The sequence below is a fragment of the Catharus ustulatus genome, chromosome 1 (genome assembly GCF_009819885.2).
Source record: "Catharus ustulatus isolate bCatUst1 chromosome 1, bCatUst1.pri.v2, whole genome shotgun sequence".
NCBI classification, from domain to species: Eukaryota; Metazoa; Chordata; class Aves; order Passeriformes; family Turdidae; genus Catharus; species Catharus ustulatus.
In genome coordinates this window covers 36453374-36479039 of record NC_046221.1, presented here as the reverse complement: position 1 = coordinate 36479039, position 25666 = coordinate 36453374, and the positions used below count along the sequence as shown (strand labels likewise).

The window sequence follows — 25666 nt, the reverse complement described above, 5'->3', positions numbered from 1 at the left end:
TACAGATCTGTCACCTCACCTGAGCCATGACATTAAATTTATTAATACTTTATAATTTTATCTCTTTTTATGTCCCTTTCCTGTGATTTATGTGGTCTTTTGCCTGACAGACAGGCTTCAGCAGGATCACGTTGCCCAAATATAAATATTTCATAGCAGTATTACTGTCTTGCAGTCAAAATATTCCACACAAAGGGTAAGAAGACTGGTGTCCAAGTTTGGATGCCAAGTTTTCCCCCCAGTCACACTGCAGGCTGTTTTCCTATTCACCTTTTCAGAACCATCTGATCTCAGTGTGTTGTGAAGCAAAGCATCCAGTCACTTGCTTTTCAACAACGTTGGAAACTTAGAAGTCTGTCACCTGTCACCACACCTGGATGCATACACAGGGAAAAGCCAGTGCCCTCCTTCTTCGCCATTCTACACTCAGAATTCAACAGACCTTGAAATAACAGAGGTAGCACTAGTCTGGGTCCTCCTGAGTGGTTAATAGCAATGCATGTAAAGCTAAGCCTGACATATAGTATAGTATGTAACATAAATAGCAACATAAACAGTAATAATAGTAACATAAATAGTAATGATTACTAGGTAAATATTCGCATTGGCTATGAAAATATAAAGTGTTTTTTTAGGTTGAATGATGATCATGGATTGTGATGTTGCTGCCATTTACTATTATATTTACTATATTTTAAAAATACGTAAAATATAGTGAAATTCAAGGGATTTTCCACTGATACCTCCCGTCTACTGCTTTTATTCGCTGCGTTATATTACAGTATTTTATAATGTAGGTTTTGTGAAGGTTTTTTGTTAATTATGTCATCTGTGTTTTGTTATCTTTGTTTTTTTTTTATGGCTCGGCGAGCGAGGGCGAATGGAGCCATCGCTAGTGGTTTGGCAGACAAACCGAGAGCAGTGACAGGGACAAGTGCCGGGATGGGCCGAGCCGGAGGAAGGGGCGTGCGCCGTCCTTCAGCTGGGATTTTGGGAGGGTATCTCGCACTCCTCGGGCGCTCCTCCCGGCGAGCGCCGGCGGCGGCACCGGCGCCTCACACAACCCCCGGACTTTGTCCCGCCCCGCGTTCGCCACCTCTGACCAGCCCCTTACTGCGGAGCACTCGGGGGCGGCTGCCCCGGGTGCCGCGCGGCCCTGCGGCTCACGGAGACCACCGGGGCCGCGGCCGGACCTGCAGCGATCCCTCCCTGCCCGCCCCGCCCCGCTCCCCGCCGGACTCGGGTCCCGGTCCCGGTCCCGGTCCCGGTCCAGTCCCGCTCCCGCCCCCCGCGCGCCGCGAGCCTCACGCTGCCCGGCCGGCGCCTCGCGGCCTCTGATTGGCTGCCCGCTCTGACCAATAGGAAGCTGTTCCGGTCTCCGCCCGCCAGTAGGATCAGGGGCGGGTCCCACGAGCCCGCCCCCTCCGCTTTCTGATTGGCCGAGCCGCCTGTCAGTCACTGCGCACCCCCTTCTCCCGGAGTGCCAGCCCGGTCCGGCCCGGCCCGTTCTAGGTGGGCGGCGGGGCCGACATGGAGGGCGAGGCGGTCAGCGGGGCGCAGCTCATCGCCCAGGCCCTCAGAGCGCAAGTAAGAGCGCGGAGCGGGGACCGGCAGCCTGCGCGCCGGGATAACCTGCAGCGAGTGAATGTGCGCGGCAGATTCACCCCGACCGGCGCTGCCGCTCTCCCGGGGCCGGACGGAAAGGGCTCGCCCCGGCGCTTTGTGGGAGGGAGGGAAAGGAAGGGACGTTCCGCCGCACAGCCCCGGGAACGGCCCGGCCCCGGCACCGCCGTGAGCTGCGGACCTCGGTGCGGCATTCCCCAGGCCGACACTAATTCCCTTCCTCTGGAGAGCCTGCCCCGTTCCCGAGCCTGCCCCGTTCCCGAGCTCAGGCGAACCCCCAGTTACCACCGAGCAATGCCGAGGTTCCTGTGCGGCTCTCCCCGTGACAGCTGGCTGTACCTCCTGTGCCTCCTTACAGCGAGGAAAGCTCTGTGCTGTCTCTAAACTCGAGATGCTGCAGTCCGGGCACGGGGCTTGGGAGAAGACTTGTGAAACGTAGAAAAGCAGTTCAGTTGTAATCCAGATAAGCGTAGTCTTCTTTAGTTCTGTGTTTCTGTGGGCACGATACGACCCCAACCATTTCCTGGGGGCTTTTTTGCCATTAATTTTCTGTGAAAGTGTGAAAACACGAGGTGCCGTGAGGGATTTTCAGGAGTAGAGGAAGCTGACATGCTGAGAATCAGGAAAGTGGCATAACAGAGATGTCCCAGGTAAGGATTGCTCAGTAGAAAGCACTGAACACACCTTGGCTGAGGCCTGAACCCTTGTCCCACTGCTTGTAGACGCCCAAAATCCGGGGCTTTCACAACCACAGAGGGCTGAGCTGCAAACACCAGCAGATGCCAGCTCTGTTTCCTCACACTGACCTGTGAGCTTCTCTGTGACTATATGTGTTACATTTTAGTTTTAGACTGCCTGTCTAGTTAGCATGTCTGTGTTTGGCATGTGCCTATTAAAGCTGACTTTTGGGGAAAACAACAGTCTAACTTTTTCCTACATTTTTCTTTATAGAATATTGAATACATGTTTGGCATTGTTGGTATTCCAGTCACTGAAATTGCAATTGCAGCCCAGGCGGTTGGAATAAAATATGTGGGAATGAGAAATGAACAAGCTGTAAGTATATATCTGCAGTGGGACCAGCCCTTTGCTTAACTCTTTTACCATGGAAAGAAACCCAGTTTAAGTTTTCTTACTAGAAAGAATGTGGTCTCTGAATTTGCCTCTAGAGAACATATACAGGAGCAGCCACTCTTATTTTTGGAATAATGGAGAACATTGGTGCATTTGATTGAGTGTTTCTTTGTGCCCTTCTTCACTTCCATTTTAAAGTGGTCCCTCCTTTTCTGTTAAGGGAATTGCATCTTCTTTCATTTAAAAATGCCATTTTCCAGTAAGGGAGCAAGGATAGGAGAAAAAAAATAGAAAAAAATAATTTAAAGATACCTGTGATAATTTTTTGTTCTCTGTCATAGGCTATCTCCTTCATGTGATACATTGTCAGATATTATCTGCCAGCTTTTGAGATGCTCATCCAGGGCTTTTTGGTTTTCTTTAGCTTTCTACACACTTTCCAATATTGTCATTCTCACTCCAACTGGAAGTATTTTAGTTTTTTTTAGGACTTTATTACCTACCTCTTTACTTTTTCCCCCCCGTCTATGTAGTGTTCTTAAGTGCCCAAAGAGGAAAGTGTTCCTGTTGATTGATAAACTTGTTCTACAATTTAAATAATTATAGGGTTTTTTCCTTAACTGTGTTTTAAAAACTCACAGAACAGCAAACCATAGTAAGTAATAATGCTTCCAAGTGCTCAAAATCAACCATGAACATACACTTAGACTCTCTTATTTCTATATATATATCTACTTTATTGTGTAGGTGTCAGAAATTAACAGCCAAGCTTCTCAGCATTTTGGTGTTGTAGTGCTGGTTCTGCATTTGTTTGGTTTCCCACAGCAGTAACTCTTTAATCTCAGTAGTTTCTTGTATGGTCTGAGGTTGAAGATAACAACCTCGTGTTTATACATAATTTTTAAGGGTTGCTGCACAGGTTGGGGAGCTGTCTGCTGAACTGCTGGCAGAGTGGCCAGCAACTTCCTATACCTGATCTACAGCAGTTGCCAGTTTTTCTTAATTTATGTAGTTAATAACCTTTTGAATTGTCTCAGTCCACAACAAAGTGTTGTTACAGTAGTTCTCCTAAATCAGGTGGTTGTGATCTCTATGTTTTTACTGTCTAATCCTTATATTGTTATATTGGAATGTGAGAATTTAGATGAATGCGTGCCTCTGTGGAAAATCTGTAACATATGAAAGAAGCAAATATATACAAGCATGTTTAAAAGGTGTATTTGAGTCTTTGAAGAACTGGGAATTTGGCACAATCTTTATATTCCTGTAGGCCATTTAGCAATTCTAGTTTTAGCTGTGGTTACTAACATGATTAGAATTAATTTCCTCATGTGTGTCTGTAATTAACAGTGAATATTGCTTTGCACTGCCAGATGAGATGTTCTATTTATTACTCTTTACTGGATGAAGAAGACAAAAAACATTCTGCTGATAAATGATGAACTGCTTTTGCTTAGTGGAATACAAATAGCACAAAGGCTGGTTTTAATGTTAAAATGTCAGGATTTCTCTTCTTTGAGGAGTTGAAAAGGATGAATGAACTTGCATCATGTAGTGAGTTTTGGTTTGCTCTTTATCCTCAGTGATAGTAGAGTAATTTCTTGGCAAAGGGTGAAAGGTTATGTATGGTATAGCCAAGATATACTCAATATATACATGTCATAGTTTTAAATGTGTCAGTTGTGTGGTCTGGCTGTGGAGAATGTGTATACAGCTGCCTCCTTTATTGGTGAAGGCAGCTGTATATGATATATGGAAAATAAGGTGTTTTTTTCCAGGGGCTGAGTTTCTACCTCATTTCTAGACCAGATGTAGCAAAAGGATTTCCCTGTAGAAGTGGTAAAATTTTAATTAGTAAGTTCATAGGAAATAGGGCTCATAAACAAGTAAAAAACCACTAAAATCTCGCCAGGATGGGGTGGAGTAACCATCCCTGGAGGTGTTCAAAAATGACTGGACGTGGCACTTAGTGCCATGGTCCAGTTGGCAAGAAGGGGATTGGTCTCAGGTTGGACTCAGTGATCTTGGAGCTCTTTTCCAACCTTAATGACTCTATTAAAAGCTCATAAAAATGCAGAACAGAAATATCTGATGAAAGCATGAAGCTGAAATTAGCTCTCCCAATACTCATGAGCTGATCTCCTGTGGCGTGTAGCATGGCATAAGTTTGCCAGAAGCATTTGTCCTGCATCCAAATGCCCTTTGAACAGTGAAAACTGTGTTGCAACTTCACAGGGGCATGTGTTTTGTGTATCTGTCCTTGGATAATTAGAGATTGCTGTGATTGTTTAGAAGACTGATAACCCAGATCAGTTCTAAACTTCAGAACTATATGGTTATTTGTTAGCAACACACATTGTTTATGTTCATTCTGAATCTTTAATAGTAACTATAACTACCTATTCAAAGCAATCTCTTGATATTGGTGTCCTGAGTTAGTTGTGAGCACACAGTATGCTGGAGTTGGTGCAGCTGTCAGGGGAATTGGGCTCGAGAACCCTTAATAATGGCAACTGAAACCAAAATGGGCATCTCATCACCAGAGTGCTCAATTATAACAAAAATCAAATCTCCACTCCATTTAAAAATGAAAGAGGCAGTTAGAAGGCCAGAAACTTACTTTAAAATATTGCAAAATGAGTTACTTTCCCATTAAGTGTTAGAACTTGCTGATTTCGAGACAGGAGTATGAAAATATGAGAGAATGGGCAATGTCACATGAGAATTCTTGAGTTCTGTTGTCACTTGTAAACTTCTTGATCACGTACTGTTTTTTTACCAGTGAAATTTATATCCATATGTTTAATATCACTAAAGAAATAGTTTAAAAACATACTCTGCAATAACACTGCTCATCAACTATGCCAACACATGTTGTAGATGTTACTTTTGTGATTTTTATTCAAAATGCAATTTTTCTTCAAATGTGTAGTAGTGGAGAGAGAGGTATTTCAGCAGCTCAGGATGTAAAAGACAATCTCAAATCATCTAATTATTCTCTCCAATGTGAAATTTCAACCTTTTGCTTGATTTCTGAAATACAGTTCAGAATGGCTGCATTTTTGCTTATTGTCTTTCTCTTGCATGTCCCTCTTCCATGTTTGTCCAGAAGGCAGTGGAAAGCAGAAGTTTAATGTTTTGTTCTATTTATTTTTCTTCCCTGCTTTTTGTTGGGTTTTTTTAATCTGGTTGATTATTTTATTTTTCAAATCCCAAGTAATCCTAGTGTAATATCTTGTAACAGCAGGAGCCTGAAATGTGGAGAGAAGTGGAGAAGAGTCTTGAGATTTTTCACATTAATCTTCATGGCCACATTTTATAATGGAAAGGGCGAAATGGGACTTTTACTTGTATTTAAGCTCTTATAGTCAGGGAAGAATCTGTACCTGCTTATTTTCAATATTTTTGTTGAAAGTTATGTACAAAATATCATTAAATGTATACATAATAATAATAATATTATCATTAACTCCAATATTTTCAACAGGCCTGTTATGCTGCATCTGCTGTTGGATATTTGACTGGCAGGTATGTAAAGAGTGTGCAAATATATTAAGAAATACTCACTAGTTAAGAATTATCATTTTATATCTCTTCACCGGGAATAACAAGTGTCTCTGCCTGAATTAAATTTTAGTAAAATTTGTGTTAAATCAGATGCACTTCATCCAGAGTGAGCTTTCTTCGTTGGTAACTGCTGATAAAGTGCATTTGAAAAAACTGCAAACATAAGTTTACCAAATTGCATATAAGTGTTAGATGGCAGAGCAAATGTGATAGAAGAATTCAGGAGCTGTGTTAGGATAAGCCTGTTTATATTGCCCACCTGTGTGTGGATGGCATGTAATTGCTTTTCTAATTGAATTGATACAGCTTCGTAGTTTCTGATTTCCATGTCTACCTTTAGTCATTCATACAAATTCCTAGCCATTCATGAGTTTTGGTGACATGGGTAGAACTTTAATATTCTGTATTTCAGCACCTTACTAATTTTTGTTGATTATTTATTTGGTGTTCCTTGTGCTCACTTTCCTTTTCTCTCTTCCTCCTTTTTTTTCATTTTGTATTTTCTGTTTAGACCAGGAGTATGTCTTGCAGTGTCCGGTCCAGGTTTCTTACACACCCTTGGTGGGATGGCAAATGCAACCATTAACTGCTGGTAATTTAACTGCATTTTCCTTTCAGAATTCCAATAATTGTGTGTTGTTACTTGTTTCGGATGTTGAGCTCCATGGTATTTAGTACTTTACTTTTTTCCCCTTTCATGTGAATAATGAGGAAGGAATTCTTCCTTTATTAACCTTAAAATTAATGTAGTTATATTTTTTGTATTCTCATGGGTAAAATTTTTGATTTTGTCCTACCCTGTTGTGGGTATGTTAGAAGATCTATCAGTATAGTTGGATGTATGGATGTGTTTGAAAATGAAGTCAATATTAGCCTGTAATGCTTTTATGATCATGGAGAGCATCTTAAAGGGATTTCCTAAATTTAAATTCATACTGCCTTTGAATTACTGTATTTCATACGTGAATAAATTGACAACTGCAATGTTAAAATCCCTATTTGCTCCTCACGCAGACGTTTAGAGCGGTAATTAAGTATTGAATTAAATTGTGTACAGAGGGATAGTATGTATTCCTATAAGCCTTCACTGAGATGTGACAGCTTTGTCTGGTCTGCCACTGAAAGCTGTACTGAAGCTGTAGCAATACCAAGCAGATGCGTTCACAGAACAGAATGTGATCCAGAACAATGTGATCTGGAACACTGAATTAGCAGTGGCTGATGGATGAGGGAAGCTCAGTAATGGGAACACTTAACAAATCAAGTCTGACATTTTGAAAAAAGTCCTCTGGTGTTCAAATCCTTTTTTTAAAAAAAATCAGTTATTGACTAAAGTTTTGCTGTCACTCTTTGACTTTAGACTAAAAAAGGAGTTTGGTTATAAGAAAGAAGTATGCATGTAATTTACTTGTGGATTTGCAGGAGACTTTTTTGAGGGTAAACTGCTTTTCAAGGGTAAAATCTCTTAATATTTCACAGGTAATTATCTGCCATACTGCTACCTCTTTTCCTGTCTCATTTTGAGCAAGATATTTTACCTCAGTCTGGCTATGACAGTAAAGTCCAAAGACAAGTGTGTGATAGTTGGTAAGATTTGGAGTAAACACAAGCTGAAGCACCATGCTCTTTCCCTGAAGTTTTTTTTCAGTTTACTGAAGTTCTTCTGCAAGTCCATAAGACTTAACTATTATTAGTTTCATTATAGTCAAATGTTCTTTCTGCCTTGCTGTTGTTTTTGCCTTGCTTTATTAGCACAGCTCTTCAAAATGTCTACAATATTGTGACAGTGATTTCCTTGAGGGAAAAACTTTCTCGTTAGAATTATTTAAAACTTCAAGAGTAAAACTAAATCTTTTCAAGGTACAGCTGTTGGAGTTGGCTTTCTAAATAGTAGACCAGCTTTGTAATTGTATTTCATCATTGGAAAGTAGTAGTTACTTTGTTCATTAAAATATTTAAATAAATTTGGAAAAGGCAAGTGAGAGGAACATAGGGTTTTTTGCTGTCAAACAGTCTTTGATAGTAATAATAATTTTGCTGAGGGGAGAGAATAAGGAGAATAAAATGTGTAGAGCAGTCACCCAGTGCATTTTTCCATAACGATTTTTCATATAGAATAAGATACAGCCTGAAGTTCTCATTTCACTGTGCCAGGGGATTTGAACTGAGATTTTTGATTTATGGGAGAGAAATGGCCTGGTTATGAAGCTTGGATCTAGATACACATATCCCCAAGTCTTATGGCTGATTAAATTTAGAATTATGCATGAAACACACTGCAAATGTTTCAGCTTGATACATTGTATAGATAAATGTAGTCAAAGGAAAGGCTGTATCTGAAGAGAACTTGGTTAACAGAAAGAGCCTTGAAAGCTATAGACCCAACATTTCAATATAGTGTGGATGAATAAGGAGATTAATAAAACAACCTTCTGTTGACTCAGCACTTAGCATTTTAAGGAGTTTGACCTACAATTTGAATAAAAGTCAGGTTTTCATTCACTGTAGGAAAATTGTATTTTGCAGAAATTACAATAAAAATATGTTCCTGTGGAATGTATAATCCTTATCAATCATCAATTAAAGTGATACTGCCTTCCTTACAGAGCTGTGAACTAATTTAAGTTCAGAATTGCTTGCTTGGGTTTTGGAGTTTTTTTACTAAAAACAAAATAGAGGGAGTTGTGCTCTCAGCCAGCCAACTTCTGTTGTGTTCCATATTGTATACAAAGAAAACGTAATCTTTTTGAAAAATTGTATCCTAGTTTGTTTCTTAGTTCTCGTGCTTGTGCATGTTTCAATACCCTTACACACATCTTAATACTTTTTGGACCAATCAATTCTTTTTAGCTTCTTATTAGGTGTTGTCATTCCCTTAAACCACTGTGTCACCCCTGTTATCAAACTTGAATGAAAATTGCCTGCAATGGGATTTGGTTTTGGAACTTCTATGATGCAAGTCACTTAATATGACCAAATTGTCCCAAAACTAGTGACCCAAAAGCTACTGGGAAGGATACTGGCTGACACTTTGAGATTTAGAATCCATTTCTGTATTCTGTATCTATTATTGTAGAGCTCTGTGTATGCTATATATATATATATATATATATGCTTACAGGGTTTTTTTTGTTTTTAATATACTTTTCTAGGCCTTTGATTGTTATTGGAGGTTCTTCTGACAGAAATCAGGAAACCATGGGAGCTTTCCAAGAATTCCCACAGGTACAGACATAAATTTCTACAGGAAGGTTTCAGTTAAATAATTCTTGCTTCTTCATCATTGTAGGAAAAACAATCCCAAACACTAACATTTCCTAGCAGATCTTATAATGCTGTTGATTTGCTCCATCTACTGGTTTAAAATTGACATTGTGTAAATACAGCAGATTGCCTGGAATTCATACTGTGTTTTAGGTTTTCAGCCAGTATAAATTACCTATGTTTGTTCTGAAATGAACAAAAGCAAAATGTCCAAGAAAATAAACCAGTTTATGGGGGAGGGGAAAAAATGCCAAAAAACTTCAGCACTCAGAGGAATGAGTATGGTTTTGACAATTTTCGCCAGCTGCTACTGCATTTTTCTATGGGGAAGTTTCCACCTTGTTGGTTTTTATCTGGCATTTCTTTCATTTTATTCACGTTGAATTGAGATGGAAATGAGCAAATTGCTTTGATAAATCAATACAATGATTATTTGCCTTTTTTCAGGTTGAAGCTGGTAGGCTGTACAACAAGCTGTCTGTCCGCCCAAGCAGCCTGGAAGTTATTCCTGCAGTTATTGAAAAGGTATGAAAAAATACAAAATTAACAACAGAACATCAGGTAACTGTCTCCTGTTGAAGTTTTGATGGTTTATTTTTGTATGGTGTTTACTCTAAGTACTTTGCTCTGTCAGATAGGGATGATGGTTGATTGAGTAAATTAACAATTGGGGAGGTTCTGCCTTATGAACAGTGCTATGGAATAGGCTAGAAATAGATCCTAGTCTAGTCTGATGCTTATTGATCCCTGCAATATTTTTTGTTAGCTTCATATAGAGTTGGAAAATTTTTATGAAATAAATGCTTTTAGGGAGAGATGCATTAACTAGAAATGTAATGCTTCAGCTATTTTTCCGCTGTCATGTGAAGGAGATTTGGAGGGGGGAAGTGGAAACAGTTGTGTTTGGGGTTTGAGTTTGGTAATTGCTTTGTTGTTTGGGGGGTTTTTTTGAGAGTGAGAGAAAATACATCCTTATCTCAGTGCTTCAGAGAGGATTAGAGAAGTCTCTTGATACTGCTGTAGCAGCCCTTCAGCCATGTCAGCCTAAATTCTGCATATAGTCATACTGTTTCCAGAAGTGCAAATTCAGCAGAGCATCTACCTGCAATAGAAGAACTGGGTTCAAAAGTAATAGAAAATGAAGGTATTGGTTATCGTGGTTTTACTCTATTTGTGCTACTTTAAGTGGAAATCAGCATGAATGTCTAATTTTGTATCTCCAAACAACAGCTGATAATGCAATTGTCTCATTGCAAATTAAAGAATTTAGAGTCTAATATTGTGCATCTGCTGAAAAGCTCCAGCTAGTATATAAGAGAAAGTATAAATAGCTGCCAAGACCTTGTTCTTTTGGTGTAAATCAATCCATAGAAGCTTCCACTGTGATGAATCAGCAAAATGAAATTGTGCACCTTGTCTGCCTACAGAAGAGTTTTCTTGCTTTTTTGTGTATGAATATTTTTAAAATCCAATAAACAGTGATTAAAACTGTGACTGTATGTTTTCTAGGCTGTAAGAACCAGTATGTATGGTCGTCCAGGTTCCTGCTATATTGACATACCTGGGGATTTTGTGAATCTTCAGGTGAATAAGAGCTCTGTCAAGTGCGTAAAGATTGCATTCATTATTTTTCAAGTCACTGAACAAAACATAATTAATTTATAGGCTAATTTCATGTTTTATTTTCCTAACACAGAAAATCCAGCTTCTAAATGCTACATTCCATCATAACATGATACAGATGACAGTTTGTAATGAAATGTGCAAAAAGAATGAGTTAATATGGTAATATAATGATATTACTCTGTAAATCTCTGAAGCAACACTACCTACATGATTAAAGAAACAAGGAGGGAAAACTTCAAAGGCTGTTTTGAAAAAAAATATTTCCTGGTGTAATAAATGCTGTAACGTGGTTAAGCAGTTTAATGCTGAACAACAGCCTTTGTCTTTCAGCATTTCTTGTTTCGAATTTTTTAAAGATCCTCTCTTGTTTGCTTGGCTTCAGGTATGTGGAATGCTGCCCACCACCTCCCATCAGCATGGCTGAGCACTCTGCTGTATCCAAAGCAGCCTCTATCATTGCTCTTTCCAAGCAGCCTCTGCTCATCATTGGCAAAGGTACAGTGCTTTGATGTAGCTTTGAACTGTGCACGTTCAGGACAAGAACAGTGATTTCTTTTCCCCAGAAGTGTTACCTGTCTTCTTTTTAGTCAAACCAACCAACCAACCAATCAGTAGTAAAAACAGAAGATTCTTTGGAATCTAATGTTAAAATTTGCTCTGGTTTTAGAAATTTTTTTCCTGTTCTGTAATGGTTTATTTTTCATCTAGTTTCAAGAAAAATCAATTGATTTATGTACGTTGATTTATTTACAAGTTTATGTAGAAGAAAATCAGATAACTGTTATCTTTAATTCTAGAGCCAATACCAGGGGATCACTTCCAAAATTTTGAACTATTTAAATTCTATTAAAGAAATTTTATTCTCTGTCTGACACTCTGACATATATAGCAAGAATCAAGAGTAACCAAAGGTTATTTTTCTCTTGGTTTTTACTGGAAGTGCTAGCCTGGCTGGGTGGGGATATGCATCAACGCAGCAGGTGCTGCTGCTGTTGCTGTTTTACAGAGTTTTTGTTGTACTCTGCCAGTGTAATCAATTCCTGTAATTATTCTCTGTGCTGCTTCATTTCTTTTGTGCCTCCTTGTGGAGTGTTAGCCAGCGCAGGGTGTTTCTGTTGAAGATACAGGTCAGCTAGGAACAGAATTAAAATAACCAGCTCATTTAACCCAGGCTGTTTTCCTGCAGATGTGGGGAATGATCTCCATCTATGTTTAATTAGGGAGTGCAGTGATTGAAATGAGGTGGATCTTATGATTGATTAGGTAATGAAATTGAAAACAGACGGTAGATCAGAAGAGATTATGGTTTAGTTGTTTTTTTCTCTGGCTGGATACACATGAAGGAAAGAGTGTTCTTTGAAAGGGAAAGGTGGAAAATTCACAACTGTTTTGTCAATGTCAGCAATTGAGAATCTACTCTATGTACCTGGACTTTGTGCTGTATATTGTTGTTAGCAGCATTTTTGAAAGATTTACAGAAGTATATTCTTTGGGATTTAAGACTCACAGATTCCAGATATTGCACATGGACCAGTCAGTTATTCCAGGTTGCCTGGGCAAGCTTAATTCAGCAACCTGTGATGCTGCAGGATCACAGGAAGTGTGTGCACAAACACATATGTTTGCAAGTTCTTGTTTGTGCTTCTCTCTTTTCACTAAAGGCTTAAAATAGTCTTTGGGCAGGTTGTTATGGAGCATGTGGTACAGCAGCATGCAGGGGGTAAGCAAGAAGTGTCATGACACAACATGAATGTCATCTTGTGTTGCTGCTGCAGAAGTCTCTGTCCCGTAATACCAAACTTCACCTACTAAAAAATTGTCATTTAAATAAACAAGATCTCCTATTTTTCCCTGCCCTGCTTCATAAAAATTGATAAAATAGTTCAGCTGAAATATTACAAAAACACCAACAAAACAAAACTTTTTGTCAAAAATATGTGAAACCGTAGATATCTGTGGTTTGGCATGTTTAGTTTTGAGTTCTTTAGAATGAAAAATAACAGACAGCTTTCATAATGGGAAACAGCACTCTTTCTGCCATAATGTAATCAGCTTAATTGAAGTTCAAGCAAATACAGTTGGTTTCTGTAGTATTAAGCAGTCTCTTTCATTTCATTCAGGCGCTGCTTATTCCCATGCTGAAAACAACATCAGAAAGTTGGTGGAGCTTTGTGGACTGCCTTTTTTGCCTACACCAATGGCAAAAGGAGTAGTTCCTGATAACCATCCAAACTGTGTAGCTGCAGCAAGATCAACGTAAATATAAAGCAAAGCTTCTAATCCTACCAGCTGAGAAACAGCTAGGAATTTTGGTGGTCTACAGATGCCAGGAAAGAGAAAATTCATACCACTAAAATTTTTCCAACCATGTTTTGCACCTCACTGTAGATCACTGAAGATCTTCCTTGGAAAGGAACAGATTTAAGTGGATCACTTTAGAATGCTGACCAGGAAGATACTTTGAGATATATTATATTCTGTAGCTATGAAACCTATGGCAAGTAGATGTATCAATGTTGCTAGTGTGTATTTTGTAACATAAAACAGAGCTGGCAAACAGTTTGTGTTAAACATTTACCTTTGTGCACTAGACAAACTCCTTTTTGCTTTAACACCTTAAACAGAAGCTTGACCTGCCCGTGTTGCAATAGAAGTTTTGCCAGCTGTTGTCTCTGTGGTGTTTGCAATACCCTATCACCAAATTGCACTTTATTTATATATAAAGAAAAATAAGATATTGCAAACTACGCCAAAAGGCTATGTTTAAAGTAATTTTTAACAGTTTGGGGTTTTTTTCCCTTTTGGCAAAATTAATGTGAATGGACTCTGAGAACTCTGCTATGTATGAATATGCACAGAGTCAGTTTGCAGATGGAGCATTTGTATACCCTGAAAGTAAAATGCTGAGCATCTTAGCTTTATCACTGTTAAGCATGCTACTAGGAAGAATGGAGAATAAAAGAATATACCAAATATTGTCTGCCTATCTGAAAGGTAAATTAATGGGAGACTAAACTGGGAGCCCCATACAATCTTAATTTGGCACCTACTGTTGCCAGTGCCACAATAGTGAGTCTTTTGCTTTAACCTCAGCATCATTCTAGTATCTTATTGGTCTCCTAATGATTCATTTCCTATATGGAGTGTAATAGGAAAATAGTAATGAATTTTCTTAAATTCCTTAACTCAAGAATGACTTGGTGATTGGCTGTATAAAAGGCTACAGAGTTTTGGGGCTGAGCAAGCAGCTTAGAGGAAGGATGAATTGTATGTATATTCTGGGGTTTGCTGTGGTGATTAGGATTGCTTCTTATTTTGCAAAGACTGTTAAATGTAATGGTGATTTCTTATCTGGTTCTGTCGTTTCCCTTCATTAGGGCATTACAGCATGCTGATGTAATCATCTTGCTTGGTGCAAGGTTGAATTGGATTTTGCATTTTGGTCTTCCACCAAGGTATCGACAGGATGTAAAGATTATTCAGGTAAGCAGGAAAATTATTATCACTTCATGGAAGATTTATGTGTTCTAGCACTGCCCAGAGCAATTACTGTAAATTATTTTGGTAATGTATTTCATGGGGCAAGTACTGCCATGTGGACAGTGCAGTATGGTGCATATAGTTATGCTAATTCTCCAGAAATACTTATGATCTCTTTAATTATTGTTTTTGCTTCCTAATTTTTTCCTAAGAATGCTTGCAGAATTGTTCCTAGTATCAAGAGCTTGGTGCTGCTATGATGAAAAGGGCAGACACTTCTGTGCGGTTGACTCGTACAGGGTTAGACTCACAATACTGTTGTGATGTTTGGAGCATTGAAATTTCTGTGATTGAAAAAAAACTGTCTTTGAAATTGTGGAATCTTTCATACTGCTGTCTTAGCTGAATTCTTCTGAAAAAGAACTGCTTTCAGATCCTATCATAATGTAAGAGCTCAGTCATTTAGAAGTGAAGTAAGAGGAAGAAAGGCTATTTAACTAATTAATGCATTTGACAATCTGCCAGCTCTTAGAATTTAAGGCTCTTAGCTCTTAGATTTTAAGGCTTTGTGTCCTTAAAATCTCCTCCCCAAGAGTCTGTCATCAAATAGTACTAGTTGATCCAACATGTTGGCTGTCGTGCTTACACTGACCTGGAACACAGTCTAAAGTTCCAAACTTTGCAATAGCGTTAATTTTTAAGCTAAATTTTTAAAATCCCACATTATTTTTGCAAATACCGTTTTTATAAATAATATGTATTTTATGTTTTCCTAAAAAAAATTAAAGAAAATATTTTTTCATCTCAATTTTTTTTTACTATCTGATGTTTGCTTTAAAATATGAAGTCATTTCATAGTCTGTGTGACCTGGTCAAAAGTAACAGTTTATGTAACCTTAGAGGGCTCATGCATCACTGATACATTTGGTTCAGTAATTGCAACTTACTTTCCAGTTTCTTCATGCTAACTGAATTCTTACTGTCAAGTAGCATACACAGTTTTCTCAGTGAAAAAACTGCTGCTTTATATGATGTTATGGGTATACCTGAGCCTAGATTTTTAGCTCTCACACAATATTGTAATAAAGTTCTGCATTGTCTGCAGGACTTGAAAAAAGCAAGCAGTCAACTTTAAGGATGTATATTACTTTTTATTAAAATAGGTATGTACCATAGGGTTTTACTTTGTAAGAATTTCCTGATGTCACGTCAAGGAAAGGCAAAGGAAGTTACCTATGCACCCAAAACAAGGTATGAAGACAGTGTTAGACTTCTATGTGTGTTAGGCCATGTTCCTCACTTGATCTGAAAAAAAAGTTCTCCTTAATATCCTTGAGCTAATGATTGTCTTTGTTTTTAAAATACAGATTGATATTTGTGCAGAAGAGCTGGGGAATAATGTAAGGCCAGCTGCAACTTTATTAGGTGACATAAACGCCGTGACTGAGCAGGTAACGTAATGTCCCGTGTCCTCCAGTTTTGACCTCAATTTCCTCTGATTCATGTGAAGTATATTGCCAGTTAAAAATAAAAGAAAAAAAACCAAACCAGCTGTTCAAGGAAAACCATTTTCCAGGCAGTATATTCATGTTGTATATCCAGTCTATTCTCATATGATATGTTAAAGATTCTGATTAGTGTTACTACAATTGTGCTGGGTTCATTCTTGATAATATTATTGATGCTTTTGTTGTCTTTTAAACATGTTGAAAGACCCCTCTACAACCTTTCAATTTTGTTCCAGCTCTTACAAGAATTCAACAAAAGATCGTGGAAATACCCTTCTAATTCAGAATGGTGGCAGAAGCTAAGAGGGAAAATAAAGAACAATGAGGAAAGATCAAAGGTAGTGTGACATTAAAGAAATTAAAAGGTTTCTTTTGTGCTGTAATGGGCATGGGTGCATTGTCAGTTTTGTTAGTGGTCTATATCCAATCTCCTCAATAATTTCTCAGTTAAGTCACCCAGACTCTGAAAATTTGTACTATTCTGGTACAGGCTTAAACTTCTTATGTTTAGGAGCTGTAAGTATTATAGGTTAAGCATTCTATTATTTTGTATAAATTCAAACTAGAAATCACTGTACTTTGGGATTGGATTCTTAAAGCCATTAGTAGAAGACCACAGCCAGAGCTGCTGTATTACAGGCACTGACTTCTAAGCAATGGACAGATACTCCAAGTACTTCAAGTGGATGCGTTCTTAGTTTTCTTCTAATTGTAATCATTGTTTGTAATTGTGCAGTTTAGCAGTGCTGGTCTAGGTTTAATCTATGTTAAAAGCAACTAGCTGTTAAGACCAAGAGACCACAGATACTTGGTATATACCTAACTTTATGTAACTCATATTCTGCAACTTCAGATGCATGTTCCCAAGACTGGGATCTAAAATAAATTCATTCTAGTGGATTGCTCTTTTGAATTACCTCCCATCACATAGATGACAGCTCACTTAGGGTTGTCAATAGTCAAACCTGGGTGCAGAAAAGTTCAACGTGCCTCTTGGGTTAAACTGAGTTTTAATAGCTTCTGCTAATGATAGACCATTGAAGGGTTGCTGAGCTTGTTGAGCCTCTGATAGATATGTTGTGTCACCAGGATAGATACAGGAGTGACCTTGATGTAGTGTGTAGAAAACCAAATACTCCAACCTTACTATCAGAGTGTATTTTAATTTCCATCATTATTATTTATGTTTCTCTGTTTTGCACCTTAAGTCTATTAATGGGAGTTACTAATATCTTTTCTTTTTAAGGGATTAGCATTACAGAAATCTCTGCCTATGAATTATTATACTGTCTTTCATCACATCAGAGAACTGATACCCAAGGACTGCATTTTAGTAAGTGAGGGAGCAAACACTATGGACATTGGACGAACTATGCTTCCAAATTTCTATCCCCGTCAAAGGTGTGATATCTTTTGTTCTGACTCAACAGGCTACATTTCTGCATAAATGTTTTCATTTAGCTAAGAAGTATAATGGTCTGGAAAACAGAAGTATAATAGGTTGAGGGAGGGATTAAGGAAGGTTTTCCGCTCGCATACTGATACCCTGTCATAGATTTTAACAATTCTCTGCATGCTCTGCAGCAGAATGGTGATAGTTACTCTCTCTTGTGGGAAGTGAGTGATGAGCATTGTGTTAAATTCTCTAACCTAGATGTTTGGTTTTGTGTTCCGAGTCAATGGTAAATATTGATGAAAAATCAAAACAATCATTGGGATTCTCACGTTGAAAAGAATTCATACAAAGAGTTTTTCTGTGGAACACTTAAAAATGAGGAAAACTTGAAATTGGGTTATATGTATAAATATATATATATATATATGGCATGCTTTCATGTAAACTTGCATGCCTAGGACATGGGTGCTCAAAATACTGCTTTGTAAACAAAACAACCGACAACCAAGAAAACCCATGTACTTCCGGTAGAGTTAGGGGAAGAGTGTGCATTTTTCTCCCTTATTTAAAATAAGGACAGTAATGTTACTGGCTGTCTCTTCAGTCTGCACTGCACATATCTGAAAGCAAATTTGAGCAGTTAACCCTAAAATAATCCAGTGCTTTATGTACTTTTGTATCCATTATGTGCTTCTGATTGAAATGATCTAACTAAATTATAGCTTTCAATTTGATTTCAAATGGTTGAATAGAAGACTAAAATTTGGGCAACAGTATTTAATCAATGGCTTTCAGACTAACAGTTATATTTTCAAGGAATTAAATATAGAAATATTTCATGTTGTCTGTCTGTACACTAATTGAATGTTTTTGAAATACTGTTACTATGCAAGCTAAAAGCATATGAGAATGATTCTTTATTGTTGCACTAGTGTACAAGAGTTTTTCATTTTAATTTGAGTTCCACTATGTTTATATTTACATTTGCAGTTTTATCAAATGTTTGGCTGAATATAATAATCTCTACATGTAGTATCTCTTTATACCAATTGTTTATAAAACAGTATTTGAATACTATATGGCAAAATATTAAAAGTAAAAGTAAGGCACCATGGATTAATGGAAAAGTAGATTGAGGAGAAATAAAAGGGATAGTAATTCTGTTTTCTCCCTTTAGGCTTGATGCAGGTACTTTTGGAACCATGGGAGTGGGGCTGGGTTTTGCCATAGCAGCTGCAATGGTAGCCAGAGACCGCACACCTGGAAGGCGAGTTGTCTGCATAGAAGGGGATAGTGCTTTTGGATTTTCTGGAATGGAGGTGGAGACTATCTGCAGGTAACTGTTTTTTTTGGCTGAAGAAGATGCTCTTCAGGGTCACTTTAACCAGAAAACTCTAATTGCTGGTAGGTGGGGTATCCATAAAACACATGAAAACAAGCCAAAAAACATACATGCTCATTTTTAATGTAGTTGTGATATGGTGCTTTACCAGTGATGATTAAATCATATTTCAGGTGGAAGTGATTTTTTTGTTCCTTTTACTTGTAAGGAAAATTATATTCGTAACATCTTGCAGAAGGGACAAGTATTTCAGAATTCTTCCAAATGTGTCTTTTTATAGATACAACTTGCCAATCATGATTATCGTAGTAAACAACAATGGGATTTACACTGGTCTGGATGCAAATTCCTGGGAAGAGATATTAAAGTTTGGTGACCCTGCTACATGGTAAGCATCTTCAAAGTATGTCCTGTTAACTATGGAAGAAGTGACCAAAATGGTCATTCTCTTAATTTTTAATGCTTTGTGATCCAGATTAAAATTACTTTTATAAAATCAATGTAGTCCTGGGCTAAGTTCATGTAACTAAGAACCCGTTACCAAAAGCAAACAGCCAACCTAATTCTAACCTGCTGTTTGCACAACAGTGCAGCAGAGAGATGATTCTCTATTGGTTTTCTCAGGTTCCTGCAGCAGTTCAGCCACACAGTAGAGAGTTCACAGTGGGTTAACTTTCAAAATCCTGATCCTCTCCAAAATTACCTGAGGCTTGAGTTCTGAGTTTACACAGTACTTCTGCTTCTGAGCTGTGATCTCTGTACGAAGAGAACGAGGCTAAAGCTTTGCTGAGGAATGTCTCCACAAGATAAAAATGAGTATGGTACCCTATAAACACATCTCAGGTGATGCAGAAGCCATAGTTCTTTCAGCCCAGAAGAATTCATCAGGCCAGCACAATAATCATCTTGCACTTTAAAATTGGTGCTAAAGTAATTGAATTAGTCAGCCTGGCAATTTTCCCATGCCATTAATCATGTTTTCCATTTTACAGTGTACCTCCTGTTTCTCTCCTGCCAAATGCACACTATGAGAAAATTATGTCTGCCTTTGGAGGTAAAGGATACTTTGTTAGAACACCAGAAGAGTTGCAGAATGCTCTGAAAGCAAGTGTGACGGACAAGCAAACACCTTCTCTTATAAATGTAATGATTAATCCACAATCTGAGAGAAAGAAACAGGTACGTATGTGTTTTCCTTTCTTTTTCTGCAAGCTTCATGGTGGTGAGCTTCTGAAAACCTTAGGGACAATCACTTAAACCATATAGGAGGCAGAGATGGTTGCAAGGCAGAAAGATTGTTCTTAGATTTGGGAGATGGAGAAAATAGGTCCTTTTACACCATGCCATCTGCTTTCCTTGCTATCTGCTAGTTTGGGATTTTCCCGCACTGGCTGTTGTTAATATATAGTGTCCTTAATGGCGGTTTCCAGAATTTAAGGTTATTCTTTTTCATTCTAGACAAAAGGAGATGAGACATTTTTGAGCAGTCTTTATATCCTGTGGATTCCCTCTGGTAGTTAACTGTTCCTCTTACTGTTTGCCCATTCTGATGTGGTTTTTATTCTGTCTTTGTTTTTTTGCTTCCAGGAATTTCCCTGGCTGACTCGTTCTAATCTGTAGTAGAAGAGGAAGATGATGGTGGTGCAAGGCAACATGTTAAACAAAACTGAATTGTTTTCTGGAAGTGGAACTGATACAACTGTGTTTTGCACGGGTATTGCAACAAAGTGGGGTTTTACACCTGCTGTTAGGGGAATCTTTAAATGCTGAAATTAGGTAATTGTAAAATGAGAAAGACACATGACTATACCAGGCTTTCTAGCAGATTCTACACAAACACTGATGATAAAATGTTGTACTTTTTCTTTTACTCAGAGTAATACCCATTATTTGTGAATTAAAATCTTGAATGATTCTGGATGAACAGAATAAGGTGAGAGTTTTATTCTGTCTGAAACATAGAAGCATGTGACAGTCTGCAGTTATAATAGCTTGATTCTTCAACAACCATACCACTGTTCTATGTGTTAAAAACTTTGTCCTCTAAGGATCAAACCAAAGCATCCTGTTGTGAATAATTCCTGATAGGCCTCATTATGCATTGAAGCCTGTTGCATTGGTAGTAGCTTCCTGATTTTACAGATTGATTTTTCAGCTCTTCTGAATGTAAAAGTAGTGCATTAAAAATGCAGACTTACTCAAGGGCTAAGCTTCTGTCTGCTGAATTTGTTTTTACTAACTGGAACTTGTTTTTACTGACTTAGGGTGTTTATAGGAATAGAAAATCCTGGATTTTTGTTTGAAGTTTAGTTCTTCACAGACACCACCATGTCTGTAGGCTGAAAATATGGCCATATTTATTAGTAAGATTTCCAGTATGAATAGATTGTAAATCTTTTTAATCGGAAGCATTTTAAATAAAACATTACCACCACCATCACTGATATATCAACCGTGGCACCAACAAAAAGGTGACAAAAAAAACCCCAAATGAGGGCAAAATTTTTAAAAATCCCTCACCAGAGCAACGACAGTAAAAACAGTTGGACTGCAGCATAACATTCATTTTGGGTGGCATCACAAAGCAGCCAGCAGTGTCTGTGCTGTGGTTGGCTAATTGTGCAGTAAAGGTTCTTTGTGTAAATGTATAGGAACCTGGAGTCCCACCTGCACTGTGATGCAGAGGTAACATTTAAAGCAGATATTTGACCTGCCTGGTGTTCTGTCTACTATGTTTTCATTTGTTGCTGCATCTGACAATCTGACTTAGAGTTCGGACTTTAAAAAATGAAGTAGCTCTTTGTCTATGCTTCTGTCATGACCTACAGCAGCTACTATGCTGGATACTTCTAACAGGTTACAGTAGTTTCACGAATACAAGCCGCACGGATTATAAGCCGCACCCCCGGTGCCTCGACAATGTTGCTGTCTTTGTCAATAGATAAGCCGCACCCCGAATATTAGCCGCACTTTCGTTCGTGCGCAGCTTTCACAAATTGGCCAATTAGTAACAGGATCGCGGCATAGCGGGCTTTACTGGCTCGGGGCGGGGCCAGGCAGGCTCGGCCCGCTCATGGTTGCCGACGGGGCCGGGTGGCCCAGCTCAGCGCCACGGCTCGGCGGGGCTGGCCGGGTGGTACTGCCGCCGCCGCCGGGCTCGCTGGCCCCCCTCTCCCGTCAGCACCGCCCCGCTGCCGCGTTCCCTAGCCCCGCTGGCGGGCTCGCCAGCCGCGGCGCGCCGCGTTCCCTAGCCCCGCCGGCGGGCTCGCCGGCCGCGCCGCGTTCCCTAGCCCCGCCGGCGGGCTCGCCGGCCGCGCCGCGTTCCCTAGCCCCGCCGCCGGGCTCGCCGGCCGCGCCGCGTTCCCTAGCCCCGCCGCCGGGCTCGCCGGCCGCGCCGCGTTCCCTAGTCCCGCCGCCGGGCTCGCCGGCCGCCCCCTCCCGTCTGCACCGCCGCCGCGTTTCCTCGCCCTGGCCAGCACTGCAGGCCCCCACACCGCCGGGCTCCCCCACACTGCTGGCCCCGATTCTGCTGGGCTTCCCCCGCTGCCAGGCAGCCCCACCTGCCGGCCTTCCTGCTTCTGCCATGCTCCCCTGCACTGCTAGCCCCAGTTCTCCCAGGCTCCCCCGCCATGCTGGCTCAGGCTCTGCCGCCCTCCCTGCCCCGCCCTGCTGGCTCAGGCTCAGCCGCCCGCCCCCCACACTGCTGGCCCCGCCTCTGCCAGGCTTTCCCACCTCAGCCGGGGCCGGCCGGGCTCCAGCTTGGCTTGGGGCTGCCGTGGGCTCTCACTTCCGTGTTGGCAGCTTTTAGAATTTTGTTAATAGATTAGCCGCCCCGGAATATTAGCCGCACTTCCGGGTTTCCACCAAAATTTTGGTCAAATTGGTGCGGCTTGTATTCGTGAAATTACTGTACTTTATATTACATCTGTTCTTAAATGCACAGGTTCTTTGTTACATGCACAAAAGGGAATATTCTGTCTCTGATCTGACTTTTGCTTACTTTATTTTCTATTATTCCATTGTCAGTGAGTGTTAGTTATCTAGTAGAAGGCACTTGATGACCTAAGGAGAAAGAGGACTGGGCTGGCAGGGGATCATGGCCTACAGTCAGGCTTGTTGCAAAAGGCTCGGCTGATTGGGTCTGGCACTTTAGCTCGGGTCTGGCCCAAAGCCCTGGGCTAGTATTAGGCAGAGGAATGTAGGAATGACTCTGCACACTAGTACAGGGAGATAATATCTGAAAGAAATAATATCTGAAATAATCTGAAGTGCAAAAGGATAAAATCCTAGAATGAATGCAACTTGCAAAAAAAGGTAAGGCTGCTGAGTTGCTGTGCTCTCTGGGGGTACTCTGCAAGGAAGGTGGAACAATGCTGAATCTTGACATTTATTTTATTCTTCTTATCACACAAATCAATTTTGATATGTTTCAGTGATTAAACACAATCTGTTATGGTGGTGTAAAATATCTCTAAGAGTTAATGCTGGAATTGACTACAGGGGAGATAATTTGCATTATTATTGCAAACAAATGTAGAAATTACTGTTTTATATTTGAAAATTAATAAAAAGTGATTTTCATGCTGTTTCTCCTTTAATTTGAATTATGTCAGCACTTGGTGTCAGCTGTTGGAAATCAGCTTACATTTGATTTCCTAAAATGTTGAATGACTACAATAAGATGCACAATTTATTAAAATAAGTCAAGATGTGGAAAAATGGAAAACAAAGAATTTGAAACTATGGGGAGATGATAACAAAATTGATAACATCAGTTTGGATTTCATTAAGCTTTAAAAGAGCTTAAGAAAGAATTAAAATAGACATAAATACCATGATATAACAGAATTTTTTAGGTTGTAATGATTAGAGGTTTTGAGATGAAAGAGGGCACGATTTCCATGCAAAACCAAGGAGAGTGAAATCTCTGCTACTTTGTTTGTAGAGCTTACCTACTTGGTATTGTTTTACATCATGGAGTTAATGTAAGAGGAATGTTAGGTGAATGAAATTGCATGAAAGAGAACAGTTCCAAAGATGAGACAGAAACAAGCTGTCTCTGAAATGTCCTAATTTTATTAAAAGGAGTCAAAAATTACAGATGTTGTAAGCTTGGAGAACACTGTGACCCACGTGGCTTTACCCAACTGGAAGTTTTCCTTCAACACCAGAACTTGGAATTAAAGATTCAAGAGGAAGAAAATGTCTGGGCCCAGCTGAGGGAAGATGCTGTGAAAGAGATACTGAGTGTAATTTACTGGGACATGCCAGGAGAAGTTTGTGTTTAAATAAGATGCAGTTCTGAGTGTCTTATGGTTTTTAGGTAAACCAAGAATACTTGAAATACTTGCTGTACGTGTTATGGGTGCCCTCTATTAATCATTACTCCAGTGGCTGTGAAACGTTTTCTAACAAGGGCTGCTCAGTTCTTGGGGTTAGGAAGCCCAAAGTTCAGTCCAGCAGCACTTGTCCTCTTCAAAGAGACATAAAAGGGGTTGAAACATGGGACCAGCAAATGGTACAGGAAAAGTATTACAGAGATGTCCAAAACCCAACAGGTAATTTCATTGTGGGACCAGAGGTAAAACCATCAAGAGTCACCAAAAAATGGCCTAGTATGAGAAATAAGAACCATGGAAGCACAGAATATTCTGAGTTGTAAAGGACCCAGAAGGATCATCCAGTTGAACTCTTAAAGTGGATCCCCACAGGGATCAAACCCCCAGACTTGACAATATTAGAACCATGCTCCATCCACCTGAGGTAAGAGCTCAGCTTTGTTACTGTCTCAGCACCTCACAAAATAGCGTAAGGTGGTGAGTATGTGTTCCTGCAGCCCCTTGTGTGCTCAGCTTGCTAACGGGTTTAGTTTGCAATAATTCCAAACTGCTCTGTAATTGTGTTCCACCTTTAGTCTGCAGTGAATTCTGTAGGCTGTGCCCTGTGAGCATTTGAATGCTGCCTTCAGTTATGGCCATATAGCACATATCCATTTAAATGGGAATCAGATGTAGGTTTGGTCTGGCCAGATTTGATTTTAAGCACTCCTTCAAAAGCCCTAGTACACATAAGCAGCAATGCATCTTCAGGTTGGCCACTCTGGACCCACAAACAGCAAGCACACACTGGCTGGAAGCTATGGTAAAATCTTATTAAGAAATACATCTTCTGCACTGACTACCTCTTATTTTATATGTTGTACTCAAAATCCCCCTTTCAGCTCTTTTTAGGCTGTTCAAAGAGCTTGATGGCTGTGCTTAGAGGAAAGAGTGCTTGGCATTCCTCTCCTTAGTAATGTTCTGAGGTCAGACCAAGTGTCAGAGCTGCTCTTCTGTCTAGCAAACTGGCAATGTGACTTCTGTTGATTGATTTACCTGTAACTGAATATTGAAGTGAGTAAGAAACAGCTATTCTGAAGGAGACATTTGCTGTTTCTTTTGATGAGGTGATTGAAACCAGATGGACAAGCTGTGAAGAGGCCCTCAGTAAAGCAGACCCTTCCAGCAAATTATGGCCCACGCTAATATAAATGAGTTATTTCAATGTCTGTTCTTTCCAGGAATCTCTAAGATGCCTGAAGTAGTGATGAAATAAGTAAGAAAAGTTAATAAAATGACAGTGTGCTTGCTTAAGTCAATATGCTTAAGAAATTTTGGGTTTCATCATTATTTTCAAGTGGGTGATAGAAAAAGCAAGGAAAGATGCTGCTGAAAATGTTGCATATTTTAATCTAGAATTATTTCTCCTTTTGTCAGCTATAGAATGTCTGAGCAATCTAACTAGCAA

General features: G+C 39.6%; 2 protein-coding genes across 5 annotated transcripts in view; one reads left to right on the top strand and one right to left on the bottom strand.

Annotated features, from left to right (window-relative positions):
- BTD (biotinidase) overlaps positions 1-25666 on the bottom strand; it is a 40784-nt gene that overhangs the window by 7721 nt on the left and 7397 nt on the right. The window contains exon 2 of one of the 4 annotated variants that reach the window (XM_033053908.2): positions 1909-2172. Coding sequence is in view for 1 of the 4 variants with exons in the window: in XM_033053891.2 (XP_032909782.1) it covers positions 271-284 (14 nt within the window). In the remaining 3 variants the exon portion in view is untranslated. Of the gene's footprint in view, positions 1-270; positions 1101-1308; positions 1374-1908; positions 2531-25666 lie in introns of those variants that run through there. The other 3 variants (XM_033053919.2, XM_033053899.1, XM_033053891.2) reach the window with 3 other exon arrangements.
- On the top strand, positions 1446-21735 carry HACL1 (2-hydroxyacyl-CoA lyase 1). Its single transcript, XM_033053875.2, has 17 exons — positions 1446-1587; positions 2575-2679; positions 6185-6225; positions 6776-6856; positions 9417-9489; positions 9976-10053; positions 11038-11132; positions 11537-11649; positions 13275-13410; positions 14532-14637; positions 16002-16085; positions 16379-16480; positions 17389-17543; positions 18716-18874; positions 19161-19268; positions 19873-20059; positions 20468-21735. Exons 1-17 carry the CDS (start codon positions 1531-1533, stop codon positions 20498-20500), a joined length of 1713 nt encoding a protein of 570 aa, XP_032909766.1. The 5' UTR covers positions 1446-1530; the 3' UTR covers positions 20501-21735.